The sequence below is a fragment of the Gymnogyps californianus genome, chromosome 2 (assembly GCF_018139145.2).
Source record: "Gymnogyps californianus isolate 813 chromosome 2, ASM1813914v2, whole genome shotgun sequence".
Taxonomy (NCBI): domain Eukaryota; kingdom Metazoa; phylum Chordata; class Aves; order Accipitriformes; family Cathartidae; genus Gymnogyps; species Gymnogyps californianus.
In genome coordinates, this window is record NC_059472.1 from 112274063 (window position 1) to 112292320 (window position 18258).

The following is an 18258-nucleotide window of genomic DNA, read 5'->3' on the forward strand; positions in this document are numbered from 1 at the left end:
TTTTCTGGCATGACATTCATTGTATCTGAGCTTGAAATGAAGTCAATGTAAGAACGCAGAAGTGACTGAAACCTCTGCTCTTGCATGTAAGGCTGGTCTTGGAGAAAAAGGTCTCAAGTAATCATAAGAGATGCCTGGTGATGACAGGTTACTGCTGAATATTTAAAGTGAACACAACAACTTGTCTGTAAATTACACAGACAAGTGAAGCAGTGATGCAGATGTCAGCTGAAGATACTCTGTCCACAAAACAAATTTATAAGCAGAGAATCTCCACAACAAAACCGCAGGGAAAACAGATCTTGAGATTCTATCAGCTGTACCCAGTGTAGACTGTGAACATAACCTTGAGAATATGAACCTCAATTTTTATTTATTTAGTTATTTGTTAAACAAAAAGGATTTCTACATAAGAACCTAATCTTGACAGGAGCCTGAAGTCATACTAGACAATCCCTATCTGTTATTTGGAAAGGCAGAACTTTCCACGAGACAGAAGAAACTGTCTTCCACACCAGCTGGCTTATATTCTTTGTCAATCTGACAAAGTTAACAGCTTCAGAATCCATTACAACAGCTAGAGAAGGAACCAGAAGGTGGCATAAAGGAACTCTTCATGTTTTCAGGAGATAGGCATTTTTTAATTTTTTTTTTTTAATAAGAGATTAGCTGACTTCAAATTAACCTGACTATAATCAGAAGACACTTGCCAATACTCCACTTTAATGTAGTTGGGTACATTTACACTCAGAGTTCCTTTTCTCCTTGCAGTGAACACCTGGACAATATACCTACACCTGTTCCCACAGCTTTTGAAACAAACGTGATCAACTGGTAATCCTCTGTTGTATCAAGGCAAGACTTCCAAACTGATCAACTGCAACTAATCTCACTTAAGACACTGAATAATATGGAGAGTGCATTGCTTCCAGAAAAGGATACATAGATCCCTGTCCCTGGATACGTATATCACCTTTACTATTCTTCTGTTTCAGCGAGCACAGGGAATTCAATGCCAGGAAGGGTAACACAACAGAATACAAAGTAGGTCCCAAAAAAAGAGGTCTGGTAACTCAGAAGTTCTTGGAATAAGGCAGTAATTCACTCCAATGTTGATGTTTTAGCATACCTGTGCCTTGTTTAGTGCAGAGGCATTGCAGAAGAGCTTGTCTCAATGCAAACTCCCACAGCAAGGAAAAGCTATGAAAGAACTCTCTACATAACAGTGCTAGTGCTACAAGAAGCAAAGGGGAGGAGACACAACCAACAGAGAAGTTTTCTGATGCAGAGGAAAGATGGAGAAAACGAAAAATCTCACAAGGAGAAAGTAGTTTGACCAAGCCCCTCAGATCCTATGATAGTGCCCTCGTCTTCCATTAAATATTTTCATATAAGATGACACATCAGATTCAACCAGTGCAGAAAAATGACTATGTAGAAATGAATTTACTGGATCTATACCAAAGAATTCTTTACACAACATTTCCTAGAAAGCAGATGTTTGTTGGTACCAAAAGGAAGATATCACATCTTTTTGACACATCCCACAGAACAAGGAAATCTCAATTTTGTCAAATTCGAGTGGTGAGAAAGAATAACGTTAGTGCTTTCTGAAATATGAAAAAAACCCTGAAACTTCATACACTACACTAGAAGTCTTTGCTAGTATTACAAACTCTGAGAATTCCTAGTGCCATTTTGTGACTGCTCTGAATCCCAGAGCACTTCTACGCAGTTCTTCCATGCAGATCATCCTGAGCGCCAGCCTTTTGTTTCAGCATATTCTGTTTACCATCTCTCGATACCTAGAACACCTTTTAGGAAAGTTTTCCTCACAAGACATCTGACTGCTGGATTATGGGACTCAATTCAACTGTTGTAAGTAACATCTGCTAAAAAGGTAATTTCAGAAGAGGAAGTTGAGGAACAAAACCCCCTTTGACAATAAAAAGATATGCAAGCCATGTTGCTGAGATAATGGCCTCAGAACAGCGAAGTATATCTACTCTATATATTCATGCACTGAGAATTGGCATGCCCTATGTCAGCATGGTAACCAAAAACTTTTCCCCAGCCTCAAATAATAAGGTATATGTACAGGAAGATAAGATGTTATTTAAAGACAGAACTTAGTTTCATTAACTGGCCTCTGCTGTTATATCCTAAGAAATGCATTCTGTTCCTTTAAAGTAGAAGTTTTCTTTAGAATAAGTTGGCTAATACTATGAATTACAGCTACCAATTCAATGACAACAGCTGCTGTCTGACATGGGATCTGAGGGCCAGCTTCTCCTACATGGACCAAGGGATTAACAACCTGACAGTAGTACATATTGTGATAATACAATATTCATGATGACATAAAACTTTTCACACTATTTTAAAATTGGATAACAATTTTAAATTAAGACTCTTACAGTGAGACCTGGATATGGCAACACAAAAGAAGAAATGGTGCTATACACAGCCTCGAAAACATGTATGTAAAGGTAACAAACCGTTTTATTCTGAAATATGTTGAATTCTCTTCTCCCTAACAAGCCATGGAAGGTGAGTCTCGAAATACAGAAAAATGCCAGAATATTAGAAAGGGAAAAAATAATTCTAATAAGAAAATCAGAAGGAACATTTAGAACAATTTAATTCAAATAGGTTTTAAGAATTATTAATAGACATAAAACAGTCAAAGACAATCTGAAATGCCTACCCATTAAATGATATGCTGATCAGCATAAAAATTTTAGTTATCTCAGCAGATTTAGACTAATATCAGAATACTGAATAAGTTATGAGCTTTTCAGCAAGTATTATAATAATAATACCTAGTATTAGTTTAATTTAGCATGAAGGGGGAAAAACACCTTCATTTTTGTTTAATTTACGCTTATGCTCAAATTTTAATTAAGGAGGTCAGCAATCATAGAATCGTTGAGGTTGGAAAAAGACCTTTAAGATCATCAATTCCAACTGTTAACCTAGCACTGCCAAGTCCACCACTAAACCATGTCCCTAAGTGCCACATCTTCACATCTTTTAAACACCTCCAGGCATGGTGACTGAACCACTTCCCTGGGCAGCCTGTTCCAATGCTCGACAACCCTTTTGGTGAAGAAATTTTTCCTAATATCCAATCTAAACCTCCCCTGGCGCAAGTTGAGGCCATTTCCTCTTGTCGTATCACTTGTTACTTGGGAGAAGAGACCGATACCCACCTCGCTACAACCTCCTTTCAGGTAGTTGTAGAGAACGGTAAGATCTCCCCTCAGCCTCCTTTTCTCCAGGCTAAACAACCCCAGTTCCCTCAGCCACTCCTCATAAGGCTTGTTCTCTAGACCCTTCACCAGCTTCATTGCTCTTCTTTGGACACATTCCAGCAATGCAATGTCTTTCTTGTAGTGAGGGGCCCAAAACAGAACACAGTATTCGAGGTGTGGCCTCACCAATGCCGAGTAAGAGATGGAAGAGAACAAAGCGCCACAGAAATTTTAAGTAAGATAATACTTATTACACCTTGCTATTGAGACCTTTTTTCCTAGGCTAAGTTGCAAGCTGATGTTACTGTACTGGAACCATGCAGAGAATATTCGAAAGAAATTTAAAGCCAGATTCCTTCTCCTTCGTTAACTGTTTTCCCCAAAAATGGGAGATGGAACTTGATGAGTGAGACCATACATGACCCAGAGCCCCACACAGAACATATCTGATAGGCCAAGAACTTCCATTAGATTTGGTGTGGACATAGCTTTCTGGAAAGTTACCAACTAAATGAAAATGATTTTTTTTTGCTGACAGGGCGTTTCCTTTGCCTACAGTCTGTGATGGCTACATTTGAAAACGCATACAGAAGCTGCGTTTTCAAAGACCTATCACCTACCTATTTTGTCTTACATACGCATATAGTATATATATTATACACATACATATATAGACAACAGTTTACATTACAAGGCCAATTAGAATCTGCATTTCCACTCATCTATGTCAACTAGGCTGAGAAGCTTTGTAGACAGTGTAGCGCAAAGCTTCTGTATCCACTTGTATACAAACAGTACTAAGGCTTTTGTTTCCAAGTCACAGCGTTTCCTCCCAGAAAAACTCAAGTCCAAATAGACGCCTGCAAGACTCTGAATTCCAGCTGCCTCCTTCCTATATCCGGTGGAACAAAATTTCCCTTTGTATCAACTTCTTGTTAATTGCATTTTTGGCTCATTACTTCCAGCTCTTTTTCAGGTGGTGACTCTGTTAAAGTCCTGGTATAGTGTACATATTAGGCTTATTTTGACAGAAATGTGACTTTACACATTTGAAACAGAACATATTACAAATACCTTTTAATAATGACTATTACTCATTCAACACTATACTTACCATCTTAAGAATACTACACACTGCAATGGGATAAATGTGGAATTTTTTTAGTTTTAGACCTGAGATAGCAACTGGATTTCTCATTTATCTTTAGCTAAGCATATAACTATCTGTAGAAACATCTGCTAAGCTTAAGTGTGATCCTGTGAAGTTACACTAATCATACAATTAATATATCATTGTGACATTTCAGTAAATGTGATTTTTTTTTTTATTGAAAATACACTTAGTTTGTATTAATTGTCATATTTTTGGCTAATTACACTTTTTAACTTTTTCTGGATAATGAGATTGCTTTCATCCCTATTTCTGAATTTAAGATAATCTAACATTAACAAACCTCTCTCGCAATGTTACTCAGAGCTTCATCTTCTGCAGAAAACCTGTCTTTCACTGGAGTTCTCTTCCGTCCTGATCCAGGAGTTCCCATTTTTACCCTCTGGTTCTGTATTTGCAAAAACAGACAGGGAAAAAAAAAGCTCAGTTTTCAGATCTGGAATTAAAAACAAACAAGCAATCCACACCCCAAAATGTAATAAACTTTCCAATTCTTCAGCTGTGTAATACTCAAGAAACCTACATGCCATTGGCACAAATTTATCCAGCAGTTGTATTTCTGGGAAAACTTTATCACGAAATCTTGTGGCAGCTTTATAGAACATCACTGCATCCTACAAGGTGCACACACAGCATTTTTCTACTGAACAGAACCCGTCAGTTTACCCACAGCTTCAAAGTCATGCACAACTGTCAACTGCTCCGAGCTTAATGACAATACCTATGTACTATGTACCTATGTCACTTTTCACAACTCCTAAAAATAAGTATCCATTTAATTTTATGGACATGAAGAAAACCTATAGGCAACAACAGGTTCAAGAATTAAACTTACATGATCATTAAAGCTCTCTCCAAAACAGAAAAGACAGATTCAGTAGACAAACTTTTCAAAGCATCCAAGCAGATAGATGGGGCTTATTTACATTTTAATACAGCTGTTCTCATGCAGCTGCAACTGAATGAGCACTGCAGTCTTCTACTAAAGTAGAAGTTTTACTATAGAAGTAAAGACATTTCTAGACAAACAAACATTCTTTTGCCTAACAAGATTCCTAATTTGGGAAATGAAGAGAGAAAAATACTAGCATCATATACCCAGAATAATACATAAAATACCCTCTCAGTCTTCTTCCAGGAACCTCTGTTATCAATTGCAAGAATATAAAAATCACCACCAAACCTAAACATAGCACATACAGCCACAACCAGCAAAACATTACTCAAAAAAATAATCTAAATTAGTTTTTTCAAATATCCTAAAGTAACCCTACTTCCAGACACCAGGTCCTTCCAAATTCCAGAATTTGGTGGTAGTCCAGCTATTTGATGTAAATGACATAAGCGTCCCACACAGGGCTTGGGAAAACATCTTATTTAGAACAAAGTTTTCTTCATGCAAATAGAAAAGGTCTAGAAGGGAACTACTATTGGCTATCCTTTTGAAACTGAACTGGTGAAAGAACCATCTTTCATACTGGGTCTAACCAACAAACATTCAAGAATTCCTTACAGTTTAATCAAAAGGAGAAAAGAAAAAAAAAGAATGTGATAGGTATTCTTGTGCAAGCATAGTTTTTACTTTATTATTTTTATACAGCAGTCACAAAGCCAAAATATATTAGGGTACTTTCTGGCACTCAAAGATATCAAGTAGCATCACAGCTCTTTTTTTTTTTTATTATTTTTTTTATTTTAGCTTTCACACTTCTTCCCCCCTCCATAACTTTATGCCACTAGTCCTCTCTTCCTTGCAGGCAGGAATTCTTTTATTCTGCTTCAATTTCTGCAGGTATTTTACTATTCTTTATGTGCTTAGACAAGGGAAATAGAATATTTGTTGATGAGAGAAAAGACAACAGACTTGAAACTCATGTCCCCCTTCTTAAAAGCTCCTACATAGGACAGATACAACAATTATGCAATAATCTTATTCATTTCCAGTTGCTATTCTCAGACCAAAACTAAACATACTCAATACTGCAGATGCACAACAACTCCATTGTGTAAAAACCTTAACGGAGAGTTTGCAGCATTTGCAGATGAGTAGTAGAGGAATAAAATCACAGTATCTGAAGGGGCCAGAGAAGATATAGTTCTATCATCCAGTAATGAACACACTCCTGATGGGGAAGAGTGGACATAAGTACCCCCCTGGATTCCATCCACTCCTCCACACACTGCTCATTCGTTTTGCAGTGCAGAGTGTTTGGATAAAATACATGCATTTGGACCAACACACAGGACTCACCTGCCAGGGAGTGTTTTTACCATCTGCCTGTGGCTCATGGTTCAATTTATTTGTTACTCCCCCACAACATGATTTTTTTTGTTGTTGTTGTTTGTTTTGGCTTTAATTCTGGTGTTATGTAGCAGCACACTTTCAGGAAGAAATACAAGATTCCAGCCTCACTCTTATCAGAGGTTGGGATGGGTCTTGGAAGTAGAACAGCAGAGATCAAACTCAGGGTGAAGGGAGACTGAGATAAGGCCTGGGACAAGTATTGCGATTGTTAATCCATTCGGTAAGAGTGTCTTTTTAGTCTTAAAAACAAGCAAGCAAACTCATGTTTTGTACTCAGATTAATTTAGATATATACATGCAGAAAGCAGTCTGGAGATCTCTGTGGCAAAAGTTTAAGCTCAGAGCTACAGGTTGCTGCCAACATTCAGAAGAACTGTCTCCAAAAGTCTGCATCTTTTTTCAGTAATTCTTATTGGCTGACTTCAAATAAGAAAAGCAGATAGGGCCCAAAGTAGAAGTTGCATCAACAGAAAGTAATACTCCCCTACTACAGAAGGTTTTCACAAGGTTATATATTAGCCCCCAAAAAAAGAAAAATCAAGAAGTTATGTTATTACAATAGATCAGTTCATGTAAGCAACAGAACCCAAACCTATCTACTAAAAAGGTCACTAAGCATGAAATTCTTTTAATTTGTATGTTAAGGGTTGTATTTCTGAACTAAACATTTACCACGTAAGTAAAAACTGCAGAATAACTGCACATACCATAGACTTGAACTGCTTTTGTGAACATCCTTGAAACAACATACCACTTCTAATAGATAACTAACTTCGGTTTGTTAATTCAGTGAGATTCTCTTAGCTGGCAGACTCATTTGGGGAATTGAATGTAATAGGTTATATAGCTATTTTTAGTATAGCTATGTTCAGACTGACAATAAGTACTAACGTATATAGAGTAGTGAATTTAAAAAAAATTAGATGCTGATGCTTTAAATGAGCAAAAAAAGCCCATCTCAGTCACCTGGTAGCATAATTGTGCCAAAATCACTGTGGAAGTCAAGTGTGGCATTGCTGCCAGCCATCTGCCACACCTCTCACTTAGGATGAGCACAGAACTCCTGACTGAGCCCAAACCCCCAAAAAAAGGAAGCAGGGACAGATTACCTAGAAGGTATACAGAGATGTTGCCTTTGCCTACAAGGAGGAGTTAGGAAAGCCAAAATTCAGCTGAAGTCAAAACTAGCAAAGGCTGATAAGGACAAAGAGAAAGGCTACTTTAAGAACATTGGGAACAAAAGAAAGACTACGAAAACTGTAGGGCCACTGCTTAACGATAGAGGGGACATAGTGGGGGGGTGCTTGCAAGGCCCACCCTTGGCAAAATGGTCTGGGTAATAACAAATGTGAAGATAGGAATTTTTGTGTGTGTGCGAATCAAGTATGCAAAATTGTCTGACAGGATATTTGCCCAAAACTGGTCATGCTGAAGAGCAAGAGGATCATCAGTTAGATTAAACAGTAACTAGGGAATTAGAAAGAAGTGTTTGAAATAAAGGAGTCCTCCTGAAAAGAAGTATAAAAAATATGAAAGTCTGTACCAGTGGGAGAGACCTTGGAAAGGAAACAGCATCAGTCAAAACCTGACTTGACACTGCCAGAAGTCACTCTGCTGAATGCATCATGGTATCTGTCCACGCCAGACAGTGCAGCATCCCTCCTGGAGGATGCAAGGTCCTGAACTCCAGCTATCAGGTGGTCAGCAGAGGGTGCAGCACGGGAGGAGAACCCACACCTTAGGTGAATGTGAGCTTGTGAGGTGCACTCTCACTGGCACATGCATTAGGGCATTGCAGGAAGCAGCATAGGTACACGCAAATCTAGAGCACCCACATCTTCAACAGGAATCATGTGCAAATAGGGGACCCTGGAGCTGAAGAACAGAGGGTAAACATTAGCCTAGAGAGGCTGTGAAATGTCCCGCCCTGAAAATATTCAAAACTTGACCGGACAAGGCTCTGAAAAACCTGCTCTAATTGACCACACTTTGTGCAAGGGGCGACCTCCAGAGGTTCCTTCCAAAACAGAAGACTACATGATTCTATAGTTATTATTGCTGCCAGCTTTGAAACTAAACCTCAATACAAGCTTTCTTTAATAAGATGTTTTAATATGCCTTCAATGGTCTTGTCACAATTTCTTCCATCCCATGTAACTTTTAATTGAGCTGACGTATGCCAGAGTATTTCATGTCTTGTTATATAGTTCAGTACTACAGAGATCTAGTCCTATTGCCAGTAGACTAATTAGTCTAATACTAAACGTATCATGATGTTACTTCTCAGAAAACTATAAGGTGCCAAATATTTCACATGCATGCAGAAATATTTCTTAGGTGCTTCACTTGCATAACTTGCTAATTACAGGAAAAATTATTGTGCTGCATGTTGTAAAGAATTTAATATATGCTGTAACATTAGAATTTTCACAGAAAATAACTAACAAGAACCCCAAAACAAAATACAACCACACAAAAAACAGCTTGTTACACTGGCCTTCCTAAACTATAAAAGGAAAGTACATTATAATCTGCGGCATTTACAGTTCAGAATTCCTGAGTTACATCTATTACATGTTTATTTCCTACTGTAGGCTGGGTTACACATTGTATTACACGACTGATGAAGTGACATCCTGTTGTATTTCATTCCAAAAAACTGAAGTGTCTCAAGTCCTCAAACAAACCAGAAGACCTGTGAGGAAATCCCTCAAGTTCCTCTCATTCGTCTTCACTTCAGGCATATATAAACTTTATCTCTTCCCCAAGTCTTTGCTCTCTATTCTTCTTCCTATTACCTTCTGACTAAGGTTCTGTTTCTTTTTTTGCTTCCTAGAAAGAAGTGTGACCCATCTTACATAAAAGAGAAGCTACACTACAATTTAAGGCCCTATCACTCACCACCTTCAATGGCACCACCTGTTCTGATGCCTGGGTCTATGCCAGTGTATTTGGCATCGCATACATGCAAGGCATTCAGATACTACAGTGTGAACAGGCTATAAATAAACAGACTGAAACTCTCCTTTTCTCTTTCAAGTAAGATCACAAGATAATTGAAGTTCACCTGTGTAGAAACAATCTCTGTATATTTGATCCAACAACAGAAAAGAGCAGCCCTGCTCTAGAACCACTGGCTATTAGAACCAGCCTCAGTTTCCTAATTAATACTGGAATATAAGCCGGCAGCCCCTGCATTTCAAGTCCAAAGCCGCAAACACAGTAGTTTATATCTTTAAAGAAGTAAATTATTTTAATCCTGAGAAGGAGTTGCACCTTTTGTCATAGTATCCAGGCAAAGTTTCTTGCAGTTTCAGTTGTCCACTTGCAAAGTTAGTGTTTTTATCTGCTACAGACCTTTAAACATCTGAATCAAGTGGACCATAAAGGAGGTTCTACAGAATACTGCAACAGCACTAACTGCCCCTGCTGCTGGAAATTGTTATCTTTGACATGATAAGACAGATAAACACTACTGGGAAGTTGTTCATTATAAAATATCATCTGAATGTAATTTCACAACATTAGAGTACATAAATACCTAGGTTTGTTACAGATTTTTATCTGTCTCTTAACAAAGACGACATAGCACTAAGCATTTTCTCAACAAAACCCAAAGATCTTATAGAATACGTAGTAATAGTCTCTGTGATCAATTTCAGTTATAAGTTGATTCAATTTAAAGTAGTAGCTAAATTCTTTGATTTCGTAAGAACAAAAAGGCAATGAAGCTAGTGGGAGAAGGGAACTTTAACACAGAGGAAGGCTGGAATTTATTGAAATTGAACAGTCTAAAAACATAAAAGAATCTGAATGAAGGTTACTTGGATGAATAATGTTAGAAACACATTAATAAGGAGGATGAATGTAAGAAGCAGGGGAAAAAAAAACATTCCTCAGCAGCAAACCAATCACAGGTTGCTAATAAAGCACAAACAGTAGTAACTCATTTTGATATTTGACAGTTCCACAAATGTTAAATGTACTAAAAAATATACTTGTGAAATATACTAAAAAGAGCAAAAGCTTTTTCAAATACCTAACTAAAAAGAAAGATCTAAGAAGCATCTAAGAAGCAGGAGTGCTATGCAATGATGATGGAGTTGAAATTAAATAATCTAAATATACTTCATAAGTTAACTGAACACTTGCTCTTTACTTCCACAAATGAATACTGCTGATGAGTGAAGGTATGGAAGCTACCATACCCACAATTAAAGCAAAGTTCTAAAAGTTAATGTGTTCAGAAAAACAGGAGAAAACCCAACCTAGCAATTTTAAAGAACTGTCTCATGAAACTGCAGCTCTAGCAACACAAAGCTACAAACAAGCCAGAGGTATTATTACTGCAAGACAGCAGAAGCAGCATTCATATCTGAGATGGAGCAGAAAGAATCACATTGGAAATCACAATCTTATTTGCTTAACCTTCAGTGCTTTGTCAAAGCAAATTCTAAAGGAAACACAGAAATAAGTGGACATAGAATAAAAATACGTGACTACTTGAGTTAAAATTATGCAAGACTAACATAAGCGTCTTCCCTAGAAGAATGCCCCAACACAAGGGTACGCTCTTTGGAATTAGTATGTCTGTCTATGGGCTCAAAAGCACCTAAGAAAAGGAGCTGCATGATCACAGGGTGACCAGGACCCAACAAAGGAGTGTGTGGGGAGTGAGAGAGGGAAATAAACAGGGTTTCAATGCAATAGTTTTAAGGATTCATTTAGAATTTTCGTTCAGAATAACCGTGTTCAGAAAAAGATTAACTGAAACTAGAGCTACTGCAAAAAAGAGCTGCTAATATGAGTAAGAGAGCCTAACATTAAAGGGGAAAAGTAAAGACTGAGAAAAGCATATAATTACTGTCTGCCAAAAGATTACAGCGCTTACCACTATGACGGAGCCAAAGTTATTCCAGTTCATGAATAGTGTTTCCATTTTAAAAAAACCTGTTCATCTTTAATCATGGCCTACTTCAGAAACCGTTGGCACAAAGTTTCTGCTCTGAGCAAACAAGCTTGTGTCAGCTTCTTCAGGAAAAAAAGTTGCTCTTTGGATAGTTGACAGTTAATTCAGTACAAGCTGACAATTGCACAATCTACTCCTTTAATGCAGCATATTTGTAGTTTATTTGCCATTTTAAAATCTGAGAAATACAACTTCTTATGAGTTCATGGTTTTTAGCAATAGAATGACAATTCCTTAGAGGGGGCTGAAATCCCTCTGCTGGTGTTACAAAGCTATAGACGAACAGAAAGTCACCAGTTAAGACAACCAAAAAGCCATTACACAGTCTGCAAAAGTGTTGCCTGATGGAGCCATAAAGTGTAACCATGCCTAGTTAGCATTGGTAAACTTAAAGCAATACAAGACAGTAGCTATACCAATGTATCCTTCAGCCCTGTAGAACTACCAGGCACCTCCAGGCCCACCAAGCTATCTTTGGTGACCTTCCTCAGTCTTTGCAAATTACCAAAATTCCAAGACAACATCATGCAGTGATGCAACTTCAAGCAGTGGCACTTATTTTATGAAGTATGAGTTCTCTGCCAATCAGTTGCTAACAGCTGCACATGGAGATACCATTACTCCACAAAATAAAACATTACATACAGGATATTATCATCAGTGACAAGAAGCATCTGCAAAGCTCTTGTAATGGTCACTCACCAGAGAATCTCTCAGGGCACAATGTAAAGCAAATGTAGGTTTCAGAAAAGCAGTGTAACACAGTTGCACTTCTCTAGAATTAGTGCTACCATAAATGCTGAAGATCCAGGAACAAACTAAGAAATCAAGCGTGATTTTAAAAATACAAGGAAATGACAGTACTATAATGAACACCTTGAAAAATGAGAGGAATGCATCATAAAAAGCAAAGTCACAAGAATCTTCCGTGTTTATTCTAAAATGAAACAACCATCATTTTTGCACTGTCAGCTTTTTCAAAATGAGTATCCTTTCTGTCATTTTGCAAAAGAACGTTTCATTACTCATTAAAAAACAGAACAAAACATTGCTGCTATATTAAGGCTCCATTTTTTTTAATGAAACAAACAGAGAGCCCCATGGTAACAACCCACATTCAGTAACAAGCTGCAACTATTTAAGATATTTTTCCATTACCAATTTAATACACTCCTACACTCTTTTCTACTACTGCTACAGTTACAGTACAACAAAGAAAAGCTACTGAAGCAAGCAGGACAAATACTGCTGGGTACCCCTTAGAGCTTTCTCCACCTGCTGTTCTTCAATCAGCTGACATCACTCCTGCTGACTAGCCCTCTGCTGTGGTAGCAGGCTGCTAGGCTTAGAAACACTTGTTCCCACCTGGCCTTTTGGGAGGTGTCCCCTCACCTCTTCCCTTGGAGCAGCTCTAACTCTGCATGCCTAATAAAGTTCATATTTTTTTTGTATCATCTTCACAAGCAGACAGCACTATTTACACAAACTATTTTCAAGGACATGTAATGCATAAACACAAACTGCCCATTACACACACTTACATGTTACCTAGTTTCCAGATATTCGAGATAATAAATTTGGATTACTTTCTCAGAAAGCATCTCTAATCATTTTTTGTAACACTGCTGGACTGTACTGACCCATAACTATCACCACACACCTTCACATCAGGATCTTACAAACACAAACAACAACATAGTATCAAATCTGTTACTGGTTTCTAATCCTCTGCTGGCATTATATACCAGAGGTATTCAATTATATATGATACCAATCTAGGGTTTTTGGGTATATGCACACGAGAAGTCATGCACTATGTGAAACTCTAGACCTTAACATGTTCTACAGATCCCCACTACTTAGAGTCCAATTTGAACAGCACTTTCTAAAAGTTCACATGTTAAAGTACCATGCCATCTTCTGAGACAATGAGAGTCATTAAAAAAAGAAAAAATAAGTTCCTTTGGAGTCAGTTCACAAGAAGTACTGATGTTTAGGGCAAGAAGCTTACACCTGACACATTTCACACAACTGTCTTCTATTCACAAGTTCTCAGCTACAGCCAGGAGTTCAGTTCAGGTAAGACTGACTTCACACTCTAAGGTAAACATCTCCAAACCCAAGTAACACAAAACAACGGAAAAAGCATGTCACGTACATCAAACTATTTTGTACTGCTAGGGCACCTTTCATCTGTTCTTACATCATCACTGAGCAATTACATTAACCAAGGAAGCAGATGTATATTAAGAAGATAACTGTTTCTGGGCCCCAATACATTTAAATTACATCACTTTACAGTCAAGACACAACGAATGTTTAAAGAACTCACCAGACAAGCACTGATTTAATCTTACAGGAAATTTCTAACAAAACCCCCAGACATCCCCAAAGATGTTCAATGATACTTTTCATACTTTAAAGGGATAAACCTGATCCCAGACCTTCCTCACGTCAAGCCAAAAATGTCTGTAACTCTCTCTAAAATGAGGGAGTCACTGAGTAGATCATACAAATCCAGTGTAGTACTACTTCATCTACAAAACGTTTCTATTATCACTGAAAAACATTGCCCTTCAAAGTATCATGCTAGAAATCACCTAGAACACACGGAACAGATCACAGCCCAGAGCTGTTTTCAGGCTCCTTCCAAACTCATGAATGTGCCCATCTCTCTTATCATCAGCAGTCTCTTTGCAATCATAGCAACAGGGCATACTATGAATAAATAAATGTGCTCTGAAATTAAAAAAAAAAAAAAGCATAAGCATCAGAAAGCCTGACTGAACCCTACCATAACTCTCTACCGAGGGGCACGCCCTACCGCTCTGGGCAACAGTGAAACTGCGGTAACGTGCTTCGAGGAAGTGCGAGACAGAAAGACACTGAAATACACACAGCTGTGATTTCAGGACATCTTCCTTTCTCTCCTTCTTCTCTTCCTCCCCCTTGTTCCGCCGTTTCCACCCAGTACCGAGGCGTGAACGGCCCCTTCCCGCAGGCCTGCGGACCGGGGCCGAGGGATCGAGCCCGGCGGAAGGGCTCGGGCGGTCCCGGCTTCCCCTTGCCCACCCGCAGCAGGTCTGACAGCGGCCACAAAGAAGGGGCCACATACCACCGCCCCAAGCTGCCGCCGTTATTGTTTCCCTTTCTGTTCACCTACCTGACAAGGGAGTCCCGGCTGAGCCGCTGTGCCCTCCCCGCTTCTCTAAACCCGAAGAACCGGGTTCCCACCCTGCTTCCCCGCCCCGTCCGGGTTTGTATGTATATGACACCCTCCCCACCCCCCCTCACCCTCTTCTTGCCCGGGCCCCAAGGAGCCTTACCTGCGGGCCAGCCTGCTGCAGCACCGGAACGCCTTGATTGGAAGGGGGGGTTTGTTTCACTCTCCCCTCCCCCCCTCCTTCCACGGGTGCGAGGAGCTCCTGGGTCCCGGAATCGCCTCAGGCTCCTTCCTTCCCTCACTCCCCACGCCCAGAGTCCAAGGAACAGAGGCAGAAGCCGCCCCAGGGCGAGCGCGGGTGCCCGCGGGGCACAGACCGTCCAGGGGCCGTGGCAGGGCAGCCGTTACCTCACTTCACCCTTTCCCCCCCTCCTCTCCTCTCCCCTGTGAGGGGCCGCAGGAACCGGAGCTTTAGGCAAAGACGAGCCGCACCGCTCCAGGCCGCCCTCCTCTTCCCCGCCCCGCGCTCTTGCCTCCTCCCCTTCAATGCCGGGCGGTTACAGCCACATCGAGAACCCGGGTAGGAAACAGCGGTTAATTTCAAACCGCCCGCAGGGCCCTGCGGAAGGAGGAAGGGGCCGGCGCTGACGGGAGGGCGGCCGGCGGCCGTTGCGGGAGCGGTACACGACCGCCGCCGCCGCGCACCCTCACTGCCCCCGACCCCAGCCCCTCACACAGGCCGGCGCGGCGGACTGCGCAGGCGCCGCGCCCGCCGCCGCGGGGGAAGGGGGGGGGGAGGGAGGTGCGCGCGCGTGCGCAGAGCGGGCGGGCGCGGCTGTGGGGGCGCTGACGGGCGGCGCTCCGCTGGCGCGGTCCTGGCCGGCCGGCTGGCCGGCGCTCGGGGGCGAGGGACGAGGGATGGCGGACGGGTGCCTGTGTCCTGTAGGCGCCCTTTCAGCTCGGGGAAGGCGAGGCAGCAGTCAGCCTCCGACGTTACATGCTCTGCCGGAAGAGAGGCGCCCTTCTCTCCCCCCGTGTCTCTTTTCCTCAGCAGGCAGCGAAGGGAAGGGGGGTCGTGCCCTGTGGTGAGGGGGGCTGCGGCGCCCAGCTCTCCGCCTCGGCCCCGCCTTATCGCCGGGCAGGCCGGCTGACTCACTGCCGTGGCGGGGAGAGGTAGGTCTGCGACCTTCTCCTTTGTGTTTGCTTCTCGGTTGTAGCTGGGGTTTGTTTTTAGCGAGCGGTGTTCCGCAGGGAACGGCCCAGCGAGAGCGCCGGGAGGCCGCAGCCGCCTCTGTAGAACCGCTGCGCGACCCGCCGGCTTCAGCCGCGGCCGGGCCCGTAGAAACCGCCGTGCTCGCTTCGCGCCCTGCCGAGTTGTGCGTCCTGCTCCCACCGTTTTCACATGGCACGCCGCACAAGCGTTTCAGAAGATTTACGTGGATGGGTGCCAGGCAGGGTTTATGGGTAAAAATCCTGTGCAAGCATTTACACCTTATCTTATACTGGCACAAATGCGACCGGACTTCTGTACTATCAAAATTTAAATATAAGCAAGCATCAGAGTCTCTAAGGATAACATATAGAAAAGAAAGAAATGGCTATACCATTAAATATATTCCAGTTTATACACAAAGAGCCAGCTAATGTTCATGAAAGTATTGATGAGGCTGCTGTGAAATAGACTTGGGATCAGATCTGTAGTCATTTGCTTTTCAACACCTCTGTCAGTAAGTGCAGGGTGTCTGTAAGAACGTAGAGATGATCAGAGGTCTGGAGGAGATGGCATTTCATATGTTAGAAGTCACATGGGAACGGAAAAGCACTGTTAACATGACAAGCCTAGTGGTAGGACTCAACATTCAACAGAGCCCTTGGCAAAGGTCAAATGTCTTACTAAAATAAGCTCAAGTGGATGTGCATAAAGTAAAGAAAAAGGGACATGCAAGTGAATTAAATCTATTACAGTAGACATAAAACAACTTCCTTGAGTTTCATTAGTATTTTGTAACTTTCTGTCTGAGAAACCCTATACTGTCTCAATCTCTCTCCTCAGTTGATCATAACAGCATAGCCTCACCATGCTTATTTTTAACATCACATTAATTTCTGTAGTAATAGACGATGATCTCACCGCAGGGAGATGAAGTAGAAAGTTTCTCATGGAACGTCAGTAGGAAAGACCAAAAAAAAGTACTGGCTTAAAAACTACATTTGAAGTTTATTCTTACAGAAGGACTCACCTGCTGATTTTCTGGGCTTTATGGAGAGTCTTCGTTAAAAACATCTCGGGTCATTTTGCTTTGGTCTAGCTGGTGGGAGAAGTCTTTCGTTCCCTCTTGAGTGGAGGGTTTGTGTGGAATCTTCTGAAATGTGGGATGTCCCAGGTCTGTGTGGGATGATTCTCTGTTAATATATTGCTATATAAAGGGGAAAAATGTTTTCAATCGTTTGTACATTTTTCTCCGATGAAGTGTTGGTATTTGCATACGTTTAGTCTTTTGATATCATAGGCTGCACATTTTTCTTTAATGATGCAGCAAAACGCATGTCTCCTTGAGTGCATTTTTGTGGCTTGAAAGAGCAATTGTTTACTTGACTGAAAAGCGGTGCACAGTGCAGTGCATACACAGTGCAGTTACTACAGGCAGTGGTACAGGATGTCACAGTAGCAGTTCTGAGTTCAGCATCATTAATGAGTAGTTAAACAGTCAAGTTATATACAGTTTCATTATAAACCTTTAATTAGAAGTCAGAAAATTAAAGTTATGTTTGAACTTCTGCTGTGAAATGGCTGCAGTTACAAAACACACATTTATGAATCTGCCTGGAACAAATTCTTACTGAAGCTACTATAAAGCTTGCTCTGTTAATAATGAGTTTCTGCTAAAAATAAATAAATGAATGAATGAAGTATCACTGGATCTGCCTTTGAATATATCTTCTCTTCACTGTTGTCTTTTTATACAGTAGGTTAGTATAGATTCCTTGTCATATGTAATTGAACCTGCTGATTTGCTCTCTCCTTTCCCTTTTCTCTGGAGATATCTCTCTAAAACTGTTCTGCTCAGTTGAGGCATTCCATGGGTGAAATCTTAGTTCTTTTTAGAGCGATGATCACCTAAGAAAGTATATCTAGGATGAATCTGTAAGTCAGTTGTATGGAACACTTTCAACAATGTCAACTTCCTGCAATAATTTGTATACAGTTTTAAAGAGATTTTGTCACTGAAACAACTTTGATGAGAGAAAAATGTGTTTTCCTGTGTAATGTTTGCTCTTTGTGCAGTTTCGAATATCTTCTTTTTTTGTCCCTCTCTTTAGCATTTTTAATCTTTCCATGAAGCTTTTGTTTCATGATTGCAGCTTCTGGTTAAGAATGTAATAGTGATGGCACAC

The 18258-nt window shown here is 40.7% G+C and overlaps 1 protein-coding gene across 5 annotated transcripts in view; it reads right to left on the minus strand.

Annotated features, from left to right (window-relative positions):
* LRRFIP2 (LRR binding FLII interacting protein 2) overlaps positions 1–15507 on the minus strand; it is a 60580-nt gene extending 45073 nt beyond the window's left edge. For all 5 annotated transcript variants that reach the window (XM_050915818.1, XM_050915816.1, XM_050915817.1 and 2 more), the window contains exons 1-2: positions 15026–15507; positions 4709–4813 (exon numbers count right to left, since the gene is read on the minus strand). In XM_050915818.1, coding sequence (XP_050771775.1) covers positions 4709–4798 — 90 coding nt within the window. In that variant the 5' untranslated portion in view covers positions 4799–4813; positions 15026–15507. The remainder of the gene's footprint in view (positions 1–4708; positions 4814–15025) is intronic.
* Between the last annotated feature and the right edge of the window lie 2751 nt (positions 15508–18258).